Raw genomic sequence first — 14960 nt, 5'->3', positions numbered from 1 at the left:
CCTATGCTCGCATCTCCTTCTTCCTCCGAAGCTTTGTGGCTAACACGGTGATGTCAATTGCAATATATTGGGACACCGATACCGCAGTAAATACTAACCAAACCCCACGGTAATATAAAAAAAACGAACTTACAAGTTACAACTGGTGACACTGGTAGAAATGCCAACATTTTACAAACTTCAGGGCATCTTATATACTGATGAGGTTTGATAATATCAACAAAATGTCAAACCATTGGGATTGAAAATTGAAATATCAAATACCACGTTGTTATCGGTAGGGCTTGGCATCGGTGTTATCAGTGTAAAACTTAGTATCCAATTGGCATCTCTAGTGGCTATCACCCCACGGCACTGGGCCACCGGACACCCTCCCTCCCCTCCCCTCCTCCGCCCCCGGAGAGTCAGATGATACCGCGGGGGGGGGGGGCGGGCTCTGACCGACAACTACCTCTGCCGGCCGGTGGCCGCACGGCGCAGACGCCGACCGGCCTCACGGGCGGCGGGTTACCTCTCCACGGTCCTCTGGTCCCTGTAAGTCTCTGTTGGTCCGGTACTTTGGTCCTAGCTGGTCCGCCTCAGTCCAAGCTGGCCTTTAGTCATACCCGTCTTTGACACAGTATCATTTCCTTCCTCTCAGTACATTTCAGTTTATCCCCGGGCTTGTCAGTTAGTCAGCTAGTCCCTAGTTTTCCGGACAGTGAGTCGGCGGAAGACCGTCATGTTACGTCTGCTGCTCTTCGTGGGTGCGGCGTTGGCAGCCCCGAGGGAACAAATCTGCGGTTATGACGTAAGTGTTCGGGGGTCGTGAGATGCGTGACGCATAGATTCTGGGGTTCTATGATGTATGACGTGTGCTGTATGTGTGTTTGGGTTGGGGTATAACGTAAAGGTTGTCGGATGTTCAGTTCAGATGAATTGAATGGTGACCTTGTTGACCCTATTGAGCGCATTGTATGGTGGATTACTGGGTTGAGATGAAATCTGAATGTAACGCAAGGTGTTGTCACGTATTTTTCTACGGCTTTAAGGTCAGTTTTATCAGATCTGTCACCAGTTACGCTCGTTGGTCGATCGAACGTGAAGCAGGTATTCTTAACGCACACAACAGGTCACCAAGAGCTTCTCATGAAAAGTCATCAGTGAAGTAACGGCATGAGGTATGCTCATTGCAAGCAATGATTGTGATATTATATTTATAATTGCGTCGACCTCCCTTCGAAAATCTTCTTTGTAGGTTCGATGCAAAGCATTCAAATTTGTCAGTTTCCCATGCAATGTTTCGGGTCTATGGTTTGGGTGAAAAAGTTGACTTTAACCCAGGTCGGTAAGATGCAGCGTAAATATTTTATTGGAATCAATTTTCGTGCATTATAATTGTCTATATTAACCCGGCAGTTGCTGGGGTATTTCACCACCCACCGTTTGCTGGGGGGGGGGGGGGGTTAAACGCCCCCAGCCGATAACTCGAGAACCAATAGGCGCAGCGAAACGCACGAGGTGGCAAACGAAAGAGCGCGACGAGACGCTTCAGATGAGTACTTTAAAGTTGAATTTTGAGGTCACAGATCGGGTCAAGGTCAGGTCAAACACCTGAAATCGGGCTTTCAGTAGCATGGACTTCAGGACTTCGCAATGGGCGCCTCTCGTCATAAACTCTGTCCAAACGGTGCACAATCCATCATATAAGGCCTACAAGAGTGTCAGCGCCATGTAGGGGTCAGTCAAGCATAGGTCAGGGTCAAGGTCAGGTCAACCGGGTAGGCACATATCCCCGAAAATCAAAACTGATATTCGCAGCCTGTGACACATGTTTTATGGGTAATTTGGGGCGTAGAACACGATGGTGACATTCATTTTATCATATGTGTACGTGTTTGGCTCAAAAAGTTCAATTTAAGAAATGCATGTATCATGGTCGTGAAGTAGTCACGAAAAATTGCCAAGATTCAGTTCAAGATTATGGAAAATGCGGAACGATAATCAATAATCGAAGATAGCCATTTGATTGATCATGGTATTGGCAGTCTAATGGCGTTTACGGCATGTCTGTATGTCTATTCTGTGATTTTATATGATTTTTTGAACATATGCCGTTTTTGGTCGATAACTCAGAAATCATGACGTCACTAAAACCTCGATATCTCAAAAATTGTCAGACCGATTTTTTTTTAAACTTCGTCACAATAAACTTCAATCAATTCCCTACAGGTACCCAAAATTTGGCGCGCCTGCGGCGCGCCGTTTTTATGTTATGGCCCGGCGAAAAAAGTGGGGGCGTTTAACGCCCCCCCCCCCAGCAACTCGCGGGTTAATAGTTGGGCATTATTACGGAGCGAGCGAAGCGAGCGTAGTCTTTCCTTAGATTAACGGAAATTTCTGAGTATGAGCGGCCGGCCGGCCGGCCGGCCGGCCGGCCGGCCGTGGTCACGCTTTTGCGAGGCTTATATCTCAGCAACCACTTGACCGATTTACACGCGGTAATTTTTGTAGGGTAGCTTCATTCCTTCTACCAAGTATTGGACTATTCCCGATGCATGTGGGTGACCCCTTATGCACGTGCCACGTGCAAAACGAAGAGGTGTCAGTTTTGTAATTGTTGCAATATCTCGGTAACTACTTGGCCGATTGCGCTGAAAGTTGGCATGTAGGTAGGCACCCACTAGGCACTGCATATACATGTGCCAGAGTTGGGGTGCTGCTGCACGTGCGCACGTGCAGGGGTCGTTTCCAGATCTCGGGAACGGCTGGACCGATTGCGCTCAAATTTGGTACACGGTTAGGGACCGGTTAGTAGGGTGCCGTGCACAAGTCAGTTGGGACCCATTTTGCACGTGCGCACGTGCAGGGTGCCGCTTCCAGATCTCGAGAACGGCTGGGCCGATTGTGCCCAAATTTGGCACATCGCTAGAGACCAGTTAGTAGGGTGCCGTGCACAAGTCAGTTGGAGGTACCCCCTCGCAATTTCGCACGTGCAAGGCCCACCCTCTCGCTCGCTCCGTTAGTCGCCCCAAAAGGCGTTATACTGGTTACGGAGCGAGCGAAGCGAGCGTAGTCTTTCCTTAGATTAACGGAAATTTCTGAGTATGAGCGGCCGGCCGGCCGGCCGGCCGTGGTCACGCTTTTGCGAGGCTTATATCTCAGCAACCACTTGACCGATTTACATGCGGTAATTTTTGTAGGGTAGCTTCATTCCTTCTACCAAGTATTGGACTATTCCCGATGCATGTGGGTGACCCCTTATGCACGTGCCACGTGCAGAACGAAGAGGTGTCACTTTTGTAATTGTTGCAATATCTCGGTAACTACTTGGCCGATTGCGCTGAAAGTTGGCATGTAGGTAAGCACCCACTATGCAATGCATATCCATGTGCCAGAGTTGAGGTGCTGCTGCACGTGCGCACGTGCAGGGGTCGATTCCAGATCTCGAGAACGGCTGGACCGATGGCGCTCAAATTTGGTACATGATTAGGAACCGGTTAGTAGGGTGCCGTGCAACAGTCAGTTGGGACCCATTTTGCACGTGCGCACGTGCAGGGTGCCGCTTCCAGATCTCGAGAACGGCTGGGCCGATTGTGCTCAAATTTGGCACATCGCTAGAGACCGGTTAGTAGGGTGCCGTGCACAACTCAGTTGGAGGTACCCCCTCGTAATTTCGCACGTGCAAGGCTCACCCTTTCGCTCGCTCCGTTAGTCGCCCCAAAAGGCGTTATACTGGTAATAAACTCACAATAGTGTAGCAAACCTGTTTGAGGATAGTGGTATATTCTCTCACACTACGCTTTTTTTCTTTTTACTCATTCCGACCGATGGATTATGGGCGGCACGTCATTGAACTGTTAATTATCATCATACGGCAAAAGTCAATCCATCAAAGTAGCTTAAATAGGTATGTGTTGGAACCAAACAAAACGCGTTTGATTAATACTTACTCAAGTCACTAGTCACTAGTTATGGGACCAACTCCCAGCATTTGGTCCGTTCATAGGCGGAGGAACGGGGAGGGCACCGGGGCACCGTGCCCCCTTTGATTTTGGCATTTTAACATGAGCCCTATGGTCGTTGCATGGAAAGAATGGGACCAGAAGTCGACAGTGCCCTCCCGTCCCCCTTAATTGAAGGTGTTCCGCCGCTACTGTTTCGTTGGTTTCGTGATATAGTCTTCGAGACTTTTTATATGCTGTGTCGAGCAATAAATAAATGCACTTACCTTGCTGCCGATGCAAACTAATTTAATTTTAAGAAAATACAGGGGTTATGGTCAGTATTTTTATTAACAAATATTGACCGTTTCATCGACGGGTTATCTGGCGAGTGCACCGAATTTGACCAAATCTGCACCAAATCTTTTTACCGCAAATATCCCCATGCTATGGCCTTATTTCAGTGTTCTAATCGAAAATAATGTCTGATAATTTGAACAACCACACATATAAGCAGCTGCGCATCCAAAGCTGCTAACAACTAAGAAACCCAGTGAATCTAATTTGACCAAATTTGCACCAGATCTGCTAATGTGAACAAAATGTATACCAGATAGCCGTCATGGAAACGGCTATTGATGTTCAAAATGAAGGAATCAGAACACTGACACATCTCACTGTGGCTTGCGGTTAACAGTGTTCACTCAAAGGACCTTTAACTATTAGGCTTACGAACCTATGATTTAAAAATCTCCAAATACCCACAGGAGAAAGAGTGTTCCTACCTACAAACAAACGCAGTGCACCTTCAAGAGGAGGGCAACTAACAACTAACAAGGCGAACTTTTTGTTCATCACTCAACGGGGAACAACTTCCTTCGAAGCAGTTTTGTTTAATCGGAGACTTCTAGATACCGATACGTAGGTCTATGGTTAAATTCGTGCAGCACAAATCAACAAGGGGCGTGTTATACACGGACCATCCTAGTCGACTTCTCCAGCCGATAGCAAAAATTCGGCCATCAACCGTCGCTAGAATCCCGGGAACCCGTTCCCAAAGGTGCGTCGCTGCTGGACGGTTTTTGGATGTTTGCCGATCTCCTCACTCCCGTGAGCACCTGGCCCAAGGTTTGTTCGCTCTGGAGGTCCTACCCCGTGTATACCTGACCACCTCTCGTCCGTTGAGCGGCTGCAGCTCCCTCCAGTTGTTCTGGATGGTCTCGGTGCCGGCCAGGTCAGCCGACAGGCTGGTGCGCAGATCCTCCAGGAACGTGGTCTCCACCGAGACGGGCTGGTCATGCACGATCCAGGTGACCACCGGGCTGCAGGGAGGGGTCGTCAAGCTGCCCTTGTAGCTGTAGAAGCTCTTGAGCGCGGTGCGCAACACTTTCCTCAGCGGGCGCAAGTCGACCTGTCGGGTGATGGAGCTGCCCAGCTGCGACAGCTGCGGCAGGTCGCCGTCCAGACCCAGCGTCGGCAGGGATAGACTGAGCGCCGCGTCGGGCCGCAGCAGCAGGCCCAGCACGGCCAGGCCGTCGGCGTGCTCCAGTGCCGCCGACACGTTGCCGTACCGCCGGTTGAAGAAGACAAAGTGCGCCTCGGCCTGCTCGAAGGCGCCGTTCATCTTGTGCTCGGAGCCGCGGCCGCCGGCCGGGTCGTTCCAGTGTAGATGCAGGTTATCCAGGATGTACTTGCCGCTGATCGGACCGGACTTGGCGCCTTTCAGCTGGACGGCCGGCTGGTCAGAGGCGTCCTGCAGCGTCACTTTGAGCGTGCGGCCCGTGTTGCTGGCCGTGAGTTGGCCGGCCTTCAGTTGTTTGGCGAACCTCAACTTGGGCCGTCCGCCCCAGCCGCGGACCTCGGTCGTCTCCAGACTGACGGGCGACTGGCGGTCTCCGTCACACTCCGGGTACAGCGCCGACCAGCCGCTCTGGTCCGCGAAGCTCCAGTCGGGCTCGGTGACCTCCGCCTGCGCCGTGTCCGGCAGGAGGGCCGTCACCGCGAGCAGCAGCAGCGTCAGCACGGACATGGTGTGGGAGGACTGCAGGGACCGCCTGCCGACGATCTGTGACCTGTGTCGCTGGTGACGACCAGTCGGGTTTTATACTACGAACAGACTCATTCCTGCCATCGAATGCAGATCCGTATTTGCACATGTTTGCCTGCCACTTCTCCGGCCTCCGGCCGGAACTGGCGGATGTACGCACGCTTCACTCAATATAGATCAAACTGATACACTGAAAACGAGACACCCATGCCTTTTCCCAATGTCGGGTCTTATTGTTAAGCAGGAGGTGATGTTTTGAAAAATTATTTCACTCCACAAAGCACTTGGCTAGATTCCTAGATAGTTGCGCAGATAACAAGCCATTCAATGGTGTTTGGTGAGCTGCTCTGCCGTATGCAAGTATCCGCAATGCTCCCGTGCCTTATTTCGTAACCAATATTGTGAATCGGCTTTACATTTTTGTTTTGTTTGGTTCTGCTTTGTGTTTGCTCCCAATTGTAAAGTGAGGTAATCTCCCACGTATAGTGGGGGAGGGGTGGGGGGTCGGATTTTCGTTTACGGCAAGTGGTCGATCGCAACGAAACTTTCCGTGCCCTCAGGATAATCAATTTTATACTTACCCTGAAAATTTAAATACCCTGACCGAAATTGAATTTGACCTGTGACATCTTTCTCGAGACTACGAGTAGGTATGTCAGGCGAGAGTGGCGATTCGGCGTTTGTTAGTCAGTGCACACCACACAGTGCACATTATTCGAGCGTTTCCGAACTTCTTGTGATTAGGTATAAATGTGCCAACATATGAACTGATGTTTGTGCCATGGACTTTTGTGGTTTTCAAAGTAATGTGAAGGACAGGCAAAGATAATTGACCTTGAATGACCTCGGTCGACTTCTTTGAGGGTTATTTTATAACTTTGAATGGTAGTTTTTTGGCTGATTTCGACTTAACACCCAATGGAGCATTTGAAACCTAGTTTTGGTGTCCGTTGCCAAGATGTCAGTGGTGGTTGACATCACTTTTTGGCGGAGCTCATCGCCCCCCCCCCCCTCCTCTCCGTCCCCCATACCCGACAATTGCACCCGGAACAAGACTCCACATCTGCGTGCAGCAGGTGACCTTCCTCGAGAGTTCAGTGACCTCTGTGCCCCTCCCCTCCCCCTCCCCCTGGGGACGGAGGTACGATAAGGTCCTTCCTGCAGCGGACCAACCGCTCAGCAGCTGTGGTCCTCTCATGGACCGTCCGCAGCTCTGAGAGTTTACACCCGGGAGGCGTGTTAGAGACGGAGAGCTGTCAGCTGCTGAGAGCGATATCGGTCGTGCACCTTACTGGGGCGAGGGGAGGGGGAGCTGATAGCGGGCCAAGCCCCCAACACGCCTCTCGAAATGACCCCGGACTTTGGCACGTCGTGTTGTTTCGGGTGCTGGAGCGACACAACTTTTGTGCGAGAGTTGAGAGGCCGATGTGTATAAGTTTTTTGTGGGAGGGGATAAGCCGTATGCTTGTTTACCAATCCGTTTGTGATATCTCCTTATTTTATAATGCAATAACACTTGGGGCTAGATTCAAGCGGGTCGATAAGAGAGCTAAGAGAATGTGCTTTTAGTCGGCGTTTTCAGACTTAACGATAAGATCGATAAACTAAAATATCCTCTTCAAAACACTAACCTCGACTTGCAGCATATGCTCCTAGTGAACGGAAAGCAAACCCAACAACGTGGACAATATTCCACTGTGTGCTTACATGGAAACCACCAGTATTTCTCTGTTTTATGGCATATAAAACTGATTTGCGAGGCCTGCACTCTGATCGCGGTCACACTATCAGACACAGTTTCCGCTTCTCGTTTCCGAAGACAGTTCTTTTTGTAGCTGGTCAAATGTGAGCGTCTGCTGCCATAGCAACATTTGCAGCGTGGCCGCCGTCGCGAATCACGATAAACTTTGCAGACGTCTAATGTGACCGAATTAGCAAGTGAAAATGTATTCGGCGAGCCGTTTGAAGACCACTTGATATCGCTGTATGAGCGTAACCATGAGACATTTTCTATGACGTAGAAATGGGTGGAGTATATAACGAAAATGAGGAAAATTTATAGGAAATGGGTGGGTGAGGGTCTTCAAAGCCCCCGCTCATTCCTCCAAATGCACTGGTCTGATTGTGAAAATCCCACATGCTCACACACCAAGTGTTGATCAGGGCTTCATCTCATGACCTATCACCTTCCCCTTCTACAACAATCACCCTGATCGCCCGGTTTGTTCCAGAAATGTCCGGTGGGCCAGCCGGACATGCTGAACGTCCACCTTGTACCACACACGCACGATGATGTGGGCTGGCTGAAAACGGTCGACCAGTACTTCTATGGAGGTGAGATGGCGATGGCTTCGTCACGGTAGCCGGAGTTGTTTTAGTTCAGTTGCTAGGCAAATTGTTTGCGGTTGATGGTTGCATCCAAGACGTTTTTATGGCGAAGTGTTATCGCTAGTGTATTTTGCCGTCTTATTTTCGGTTTCTTCCTCTAGCACTTTGTGGTAGTCGAGTTATTTTTGGTGCTTATGATATGGTCCACTCTTTATGTTTATTTTCCATGGTTTTCGCATTGTCTAGCTCTGAGATGCTCTCAACGTCGGGCGATACCCTTTATATTCTGCTGTTTCTCCTGTTCACCATCGTCCCTCTTCTTTTCCAGCCAAGTCTGAGATTCAGAGGGCTGGAGTGCAGTACATCCTGGACTCTGTCATCTCTGAGCTGGTCAAAGACCCCGAAAAACGGTACGTCGACGTCGATTGCTTTTGTTTTCTTTCTGGACAGAACAACCTCTATATTCGTTTCGAACGTAACGAAAGTTATGACGATAATGATGACGATCACGATGTCGATGATGATGACGACAACGACGAAAGTGACGATGACACTGAAGGTGATGATAATCGAGTTAATCGTAGTTTCTGTCACCCATGTAACCTTTTTTACGCCTCCTTTAGAGCTTGGAAACCGTAACGCTTTGGGGTAGCCATTTAGTTAGCTCGTCCCTTGGGCGCTACTACTTATCTCGCCATTTTGGAGTCCCGAAGAATTTCACCATTTCCAGCTTCATCTACGTGGAGACGGCCTTCCTGTGGCGCTGGTACCTGCAACAGGACGAGGAGACTATCGCGACGGTGGAGAACCTGGTGAACGAGGGACGCCTGGAGTTTATCGGAGGCGGCTGGAGTATGAACGACGAGGCCTGCGTGCACTACAACGCCGTCATCGACCAGATGTCACTGGGAATGAGGTAGGAGATGTTACAGGACATGTGGGTCGCCATGATGTGGGGATGGGTTGGTCGGTACTTCATGCCAAGGTTAGTGTCATTGAAATACAGAAAAAAAGTATGTGCTATTTCTCCAGCTACATATTGCCATTGGGTGGCTGTCACTTGCTCACTTGCGCCGATTTAAAGAAATATTCGAATGAAAGATATTTGATAATCTTCTTTTATTTAATGCACCTATGCAATCCCCCCAAAAAAATCGAGCCATTTTAAGCGTTCAATTCAATGCTCATATTTATCAAACCCAGCCTCAATTTGTCTAGACTCATTTAAACATTTTACTTATCCAGCGTTTTGGCCAAAACTGTTGGCAACACCATGGTCTTCTGTGTAGAGCCCCTCGTATGCCACTGAAACTTTCCCACCTGCGTGCCGCGAAATAATCATTTCATGAATTAGTGGCGCTGGCAGCGTGTGAAGGGCGTAATCCAGCCAACTCACGTGTCGTAGAACCGTGCACATAACTACCGTACCCGCTAAAGGTCGCTAGAAACGCCTTATCGATCGTAGTTCCCTGCCAAATCCCAGAGTTTGGGCCGGTAACCGAACGGGGCTGTGACGGAATGGCGGTCTCCATGGTGCTGACAACGTGATAGTGAAACATTGAGCAGCGGAACATTTTTTTTACGTGATTTATGCTGACCACTTAGTACATTTGATGGATTTGTCGCTAGGTTGTGACTGAGGGACATACGTCTTTGTGTCGTAATTTGTGGGTTTGTCGTTGTTCACTGCCAGGTTTACTATTGTCGTTGGGAATAAATTCACCGCCAAGTGTCTGGGCGAAATGACACTTTTTATGCGATGAAAATGGAACATAGTGCAGTCATGACTTCCGTATGAGTTACTGTAGGTGTCAATCAAACATAGAGACGTTTTGAGATCAATGGCACACTCGGCTTTGTCAGATTTTGCAGATGAACAACTTGGTCTATGGTTTGATCACGTTCCTAGTCACGAATTCCTCCTAGTGTTTTCTGTGTATAAGGTGAGTAGACAATACCGAATGCGTTACATTTTCGTGATGATAAATTCCGTCAAAATTCCGACGAATTTGACGGTAATGAACTCGATAGGTCGCTATGCTGACAACGAACCGTCGTCATCACTCTGCCATTATAACTCTGTGTATGTGTGCTTTTTAGGACACTGTGCGACCATTTCGGTCCGTGTGGTATTGCCTCGCAGACTTTTAGTCATTATAACTCTGTGTGTTTGTGTGCCATTTTCAGGACGCTGTATGACCATTTCGGTCCGTGCGGTATTCCTCGAGTCGCTTGGCAGATCGATCCCTTCGGACACACCAAAGAACAGGTCAGTGAGAAATTTTGAACATGTGAAATGCACATTGCAAATGCACATATGCTCATAAATCGCCGTCATAATTACACATATGTACATAAGATATCATGACGCTTAATTATGTCTACTTATAGATCGGAAACCAATAACCTACCATATCTTCAACTTGACATTCTACATCTCAGTATCTATTTATTTTTCTCCCTAAAGAGTATTGAACTGTCACTTTTTATCTCGCAAAACAATACATTGTTCCCTCTCTTCCGTCCCCAGGCGAATCTGTTCGCCCAGATGGGCTTCGACGGCTACTTTTTCGGCCGTCTGGACTACGACGACAAGAAGCGTCGTGTGAACGCCAGCGAAATGGAAATGGTCTGGCTGGCCAGCCAGGATCTCGGTCAGTCGGCGCACCGGAGGGGGTTGGGGGTGATGGGTGGGGGTGGGGGTCACTGAGAGGGGTGGAGTTAGGGGAGGCATGGGTGCTATAGTCTCTTCCATGTCAAGCTTGCGGCTGAAGTGCCGTGCTGAAAGCATTGCGTGATTTCTGTACATACAGCTTTTACATTCAAATAATTAAGCAAATTACTGAACGAAGCAGCGAACTGCGGAAGAAACTCAGACCGCAAGCTTGACATGGAACAGACTAAAGTTTCTGAAAATCATTAGGAGGGCTCTAACGGTTAGTTATAGAATATTAAAGACATTTTTCCCGTGCAGTGCCATGAGGATAATGTTAACCCGCGCCCGGCTGGGGGTCCTGGATTTCCACGCCCTGCTGGGGGGGGGGGGTGTTTGAACACCCCCTTGTAACTCGGCTCCTGGGCCACGTAACGATACGCGGAAGGCGGCGTTCGAAAGAGCGTCAAAAATAATGACGAAATCACTTCAGTCAATTTTTTGGTCAGGTCAAAGGTCAGGTCACCATAGGTCATTGAAGGCAAAATTTCGCCGATTTCCAGGTCGAATGTCGAAAATTTCCAAGAAGCCAACGCATAACTCGGGAACCAATAGAGCTACAGCGCCGCGGAAAAGCGCATTCGATAGCCCTATTAACGCCCTTTCTGAGTAATTCTCTCAGACTTGACCTAACGTCAACGGTTTTGCCTGCAGGGGGCAAAAACTGCAAAAATAGCCGATTTTTTCGGAAACAGTTTTTCTGCAATAACTTTTGACCCAAGCCTTGTAAGAGCTTGCTTTTACCGGCATCGTGTTCCTCTCGTCAAGACGCATCGAATGAACTATAATTTGACCTTGAAAGGTCAACTTGAAAATTTGACCTCAGGTCAAGGTCATGACCTGACCGGAAAGGGTCATGTTGCATATCAGTCGATCCGTATCGTCGAGCTGAACACGTCTAAGGCGTTTTCATCGCTCTAGCATGCCTCTATCAAAAGTTATTTGCGAAAAACTGTTAGATACCATTCGTGACCTAAGATGACCTCAGGGCATAAACAAGGGTCACGGACACCATTTTCATGTTCAGTGTGTCTAAACCACTTGTAATTCGGTGTTTCGGAGTGTTTATAATGTCTTTCGTCCAAAAGAGGCGCATTTCAATTTTCTCCCATTGACTTATAATGGGGAGGTCGCAAAATTGACCTGAGGTCATCGATATCAAAATTCTGAGATATACATTTTGTACATACTATTGCTCTTAGCAATCGCTGAAAGTTTCAAAGTGATCGGTCACTCGATGTAGCTATGACAGACATTGAAACTTTTTATGAGGTGAGGTCACTTCAAGTGACCTGGTGACCTGACCTTGAATGACCTTGGTCTGAAATTTTCACAGCATGTGTAGAATTGATGTATGATGAGGTGTACCAAAAACGGCGGCGCTCCGCGCCGTCGTTTTTGAGATATTTGCGAAAAACCACAGGGGGGTGTTCAACCCCCCCCCCAGCAGGGCGCGGGTTAATAGGGCTATCGAATGCGCTTTTCCGCGGCGCTGTAGCTCTATTGGTTCCCGAGTTATGCGCTGGCTTCTTGGAAATTTTCGACATTCGACCTGGAAATCGGCGAAATTTTGCCTTCAATGACCTCTGGTGACCTGACTTTTGACCTCACCAAAAAATTGACCGAAGTGATTTCGTCATTATTTTTGACGCTCTTTCGAACGCCGCCTTCCGCGTATCGCTACGTGGCCCAGGAGCCGAGTTACAAGGGGGGGGGGGTGTTCAAACACCCCCCCCCCCAGCAGGGCGTGGAAATCCAGGACCCCCAGCCGGGCGCGGGTTAAAATGGCCAAATAATTGGCAGGGGTCGGCCTCTATCAGGCCTATTTTAAACGACAACCTTGGAGGATGGTACGCATGGACGGGGTATAGGGGTTATGGTGGGGTTGAAGGGGTGGGGATGTCTGGAGGGGAGGCGTATGGAGTGAGGGCTATAATAGTGGCATGCACTGAGCGCTAATGGGGTCAGCATGCGCCCTGGGAGCCTGGCAGGGCTTTGTAAAGGCGACGTGTAATGGGACATGTAAAAGGTAACATTTATTGGACAGGGCCCTGCCGGTCAGACAGGGTCGCTACTTTGCCCTCTACAGGGAAATTAGCGGGGACAGGTTTCAGGGAACTTTTAGTGCTAACAGTCAAAGGCCTATTTGTTGATTTCTTTCGGTCAGTTGCTTTGACTGGTTGCCATTTACAGGCGTTTAGATAGCTTGCGAGGAAGTTCTGTATTGTCGACTACAGAATGATGTTCCACTCCTCAGAAGCTATCAGTTGACCGGAGCGCTAAGTTGTGCCGCTTATCACGCAATTAAGCGTGTCGATTGTGAGCATTGGGACAAAGCTATAATTTGTGAACTCAGCCCGTGTGATGCGCCACAACCTACCACTTCAGGCAAATAATTGCCTGTGAAAAGTGGAACATCATTCTGTATGTAGTCGACTATACTTGGCTGCATAGGTGTTTGTTGTCGTTTATGACGCTCTTATTCGCCTTTCAATACCTACCAACTGCTATTGGTGTGGTCCATTGGTCTGTTCACAGTTCATTGTTCATTGATCTGTTAAATCAATAATCCAACACTGAAAGCAATGGTCCGTTGAAAGCAATGGTGAACAGTGTAATAGTAGGGTGAGTGTGTAAGGTGTTTTTTTTTTATCCGTGAATGTCCCAATCAATCCTGACTGGAGCTGGTCCTCCTCCCAATTGTTCCATGGGTACATTTATCGAAATCTCAGAGGTTTGAAGCTGGCTTTTGGAGGATCCTTCTAACCAACATTGTATATTTGGATGTATCCCAAAGCGAACTTCCCGTTACAATGGGTGATGTAGTGCCTAAGACCTATGTCTGTTATAATATCCAAGTGATATTGCCTTATCCAGTATCGCTGTTGCCACCCATCGACAGAATATAAATCAGGCGATGTGAGCTGTTGCGTCATCCATAAATTCTAGCATCCACTACCAGTAGTTTTATGATGTATATGTCGGGATTTATATCCGCATGTTTCTTTCCCATCAATCTATGGTCTTTTCGCCATAAATTGAATAAGTATGGGTAAGGCGCTCATGGTCTTTCGTCATCACATCTTTGTCGTTTTTTACCTATCATCGAGTAACACAGATAGATCCGACCCGTCATTCTTTGAAAGCCCTCTAATATTAGTTAATAATGGTCGATACTTAGGTTGAAACCAAATCATCGGTCCTCATTTAGGCCTATCACCCGTTCAAGCATGCTTTCCGGTCCTGCAGCTTTGAAACTAAAATATATGTTAACTTGCCCCTCTGTCACAAATGAACTAAATATTCCGGGACCCATGAGGCAAGCCATTTCATCTGCATTGAAACTTGTCTATATTTGCTTGGCTGTGTCCTATAGGACACAGCCTGGGGTATACGACTATGGGTATGCGACTATGGGTATACGACTATGGGTATACCCATAGTCGCGTTGCGGGTGATAATTTACTCCCGTCGTGTTAACTTACACATCGCTGCACTCCTGCTATTGCATACCCCGGACAAGGTGTACCCTCCCTGCTCTAACCACCCTCTCACTCTACCCCTCTCCGCCCTCTCCCCTACCGTTACTAACACCCCCTAACACAGGTTCGGAGCTGTTCACTGGCGTACTACCTAACATGTACCAGCCACCAGCCGGGTTCTGCTTCGATATACTCTGTGATGACGAGCCCATCATGGATGACCGCCGCCTGCATGACTATAATGTGGACCGAAAGGTAGCGCGGTGGTGGACGCATGGCTGATAGGTTACACCTTACCCAGATGATCCCAACGCTCTTTGATCGGCTTGTGCACTAATCTTTTCCATACCACCATTCTTTCTTTAAAACTTTGGTCTATCTCGTCTATCTCTCTCTCTCTCTCTCTCTCTCTCTCTCTCTCCTCTCTCTCTCTCTCTCTCTCTCTCTCTTCTCTCCTCTCTCTCTCT

General features: G+C 48.5%; 1 protein-coding gene across 1 annotated transcript; it reads left to right on the top strand.

The window, feature by feature from the left end:
- The first annotated feature begins 464 nt into the window (after positions 1–464).
- Positions 465–14790, top strand: LOC122373854 (lysosomal alpha-mannosidase-like). Its single transcript, XM_043352242.1, has 7 exons — positions 465–790; positions 8202–8304; positions 8627–8708; positions 9029–9214; positions 10486–10567; positions 10829–10952; positions 14618–14790. The coding sequence occupies exons 1-7, from the start codon at positions 722–724 to the stop codon at positions 14773–14775; spliced, it is 804 nt and encodes a 267-aa protein (XP_043208177.1). The 5' UTR covers positions 465–721; the 3' UTR covers positions 14776–14790.
- Positions 14791–14960: the final 170 nt, after the last annotated feature.

This window comes from Amphibalanus amphitrite, unplaced genomic scaffold (genome assembly GCF_019059575.1).
Source record: "Amphibalanus amphitrite isolate SeventyFive unplaced genomic scaffold, NRLGWU_Aamphi_draft 001562F_arrow, whole genome shotgun sequence".
NCBI classification, from domain to species: Eukaryota; Metazoa; Arthropoda; class Thecostraca; order Balanomorpha; family Balanidae; genus Amphibalanus; species Amphibalanus amphitrite.
Note: the sequence above shows the minus strand (reverse complement) of the source record. Positions and strands in the feature narration are given on the sequence as shown.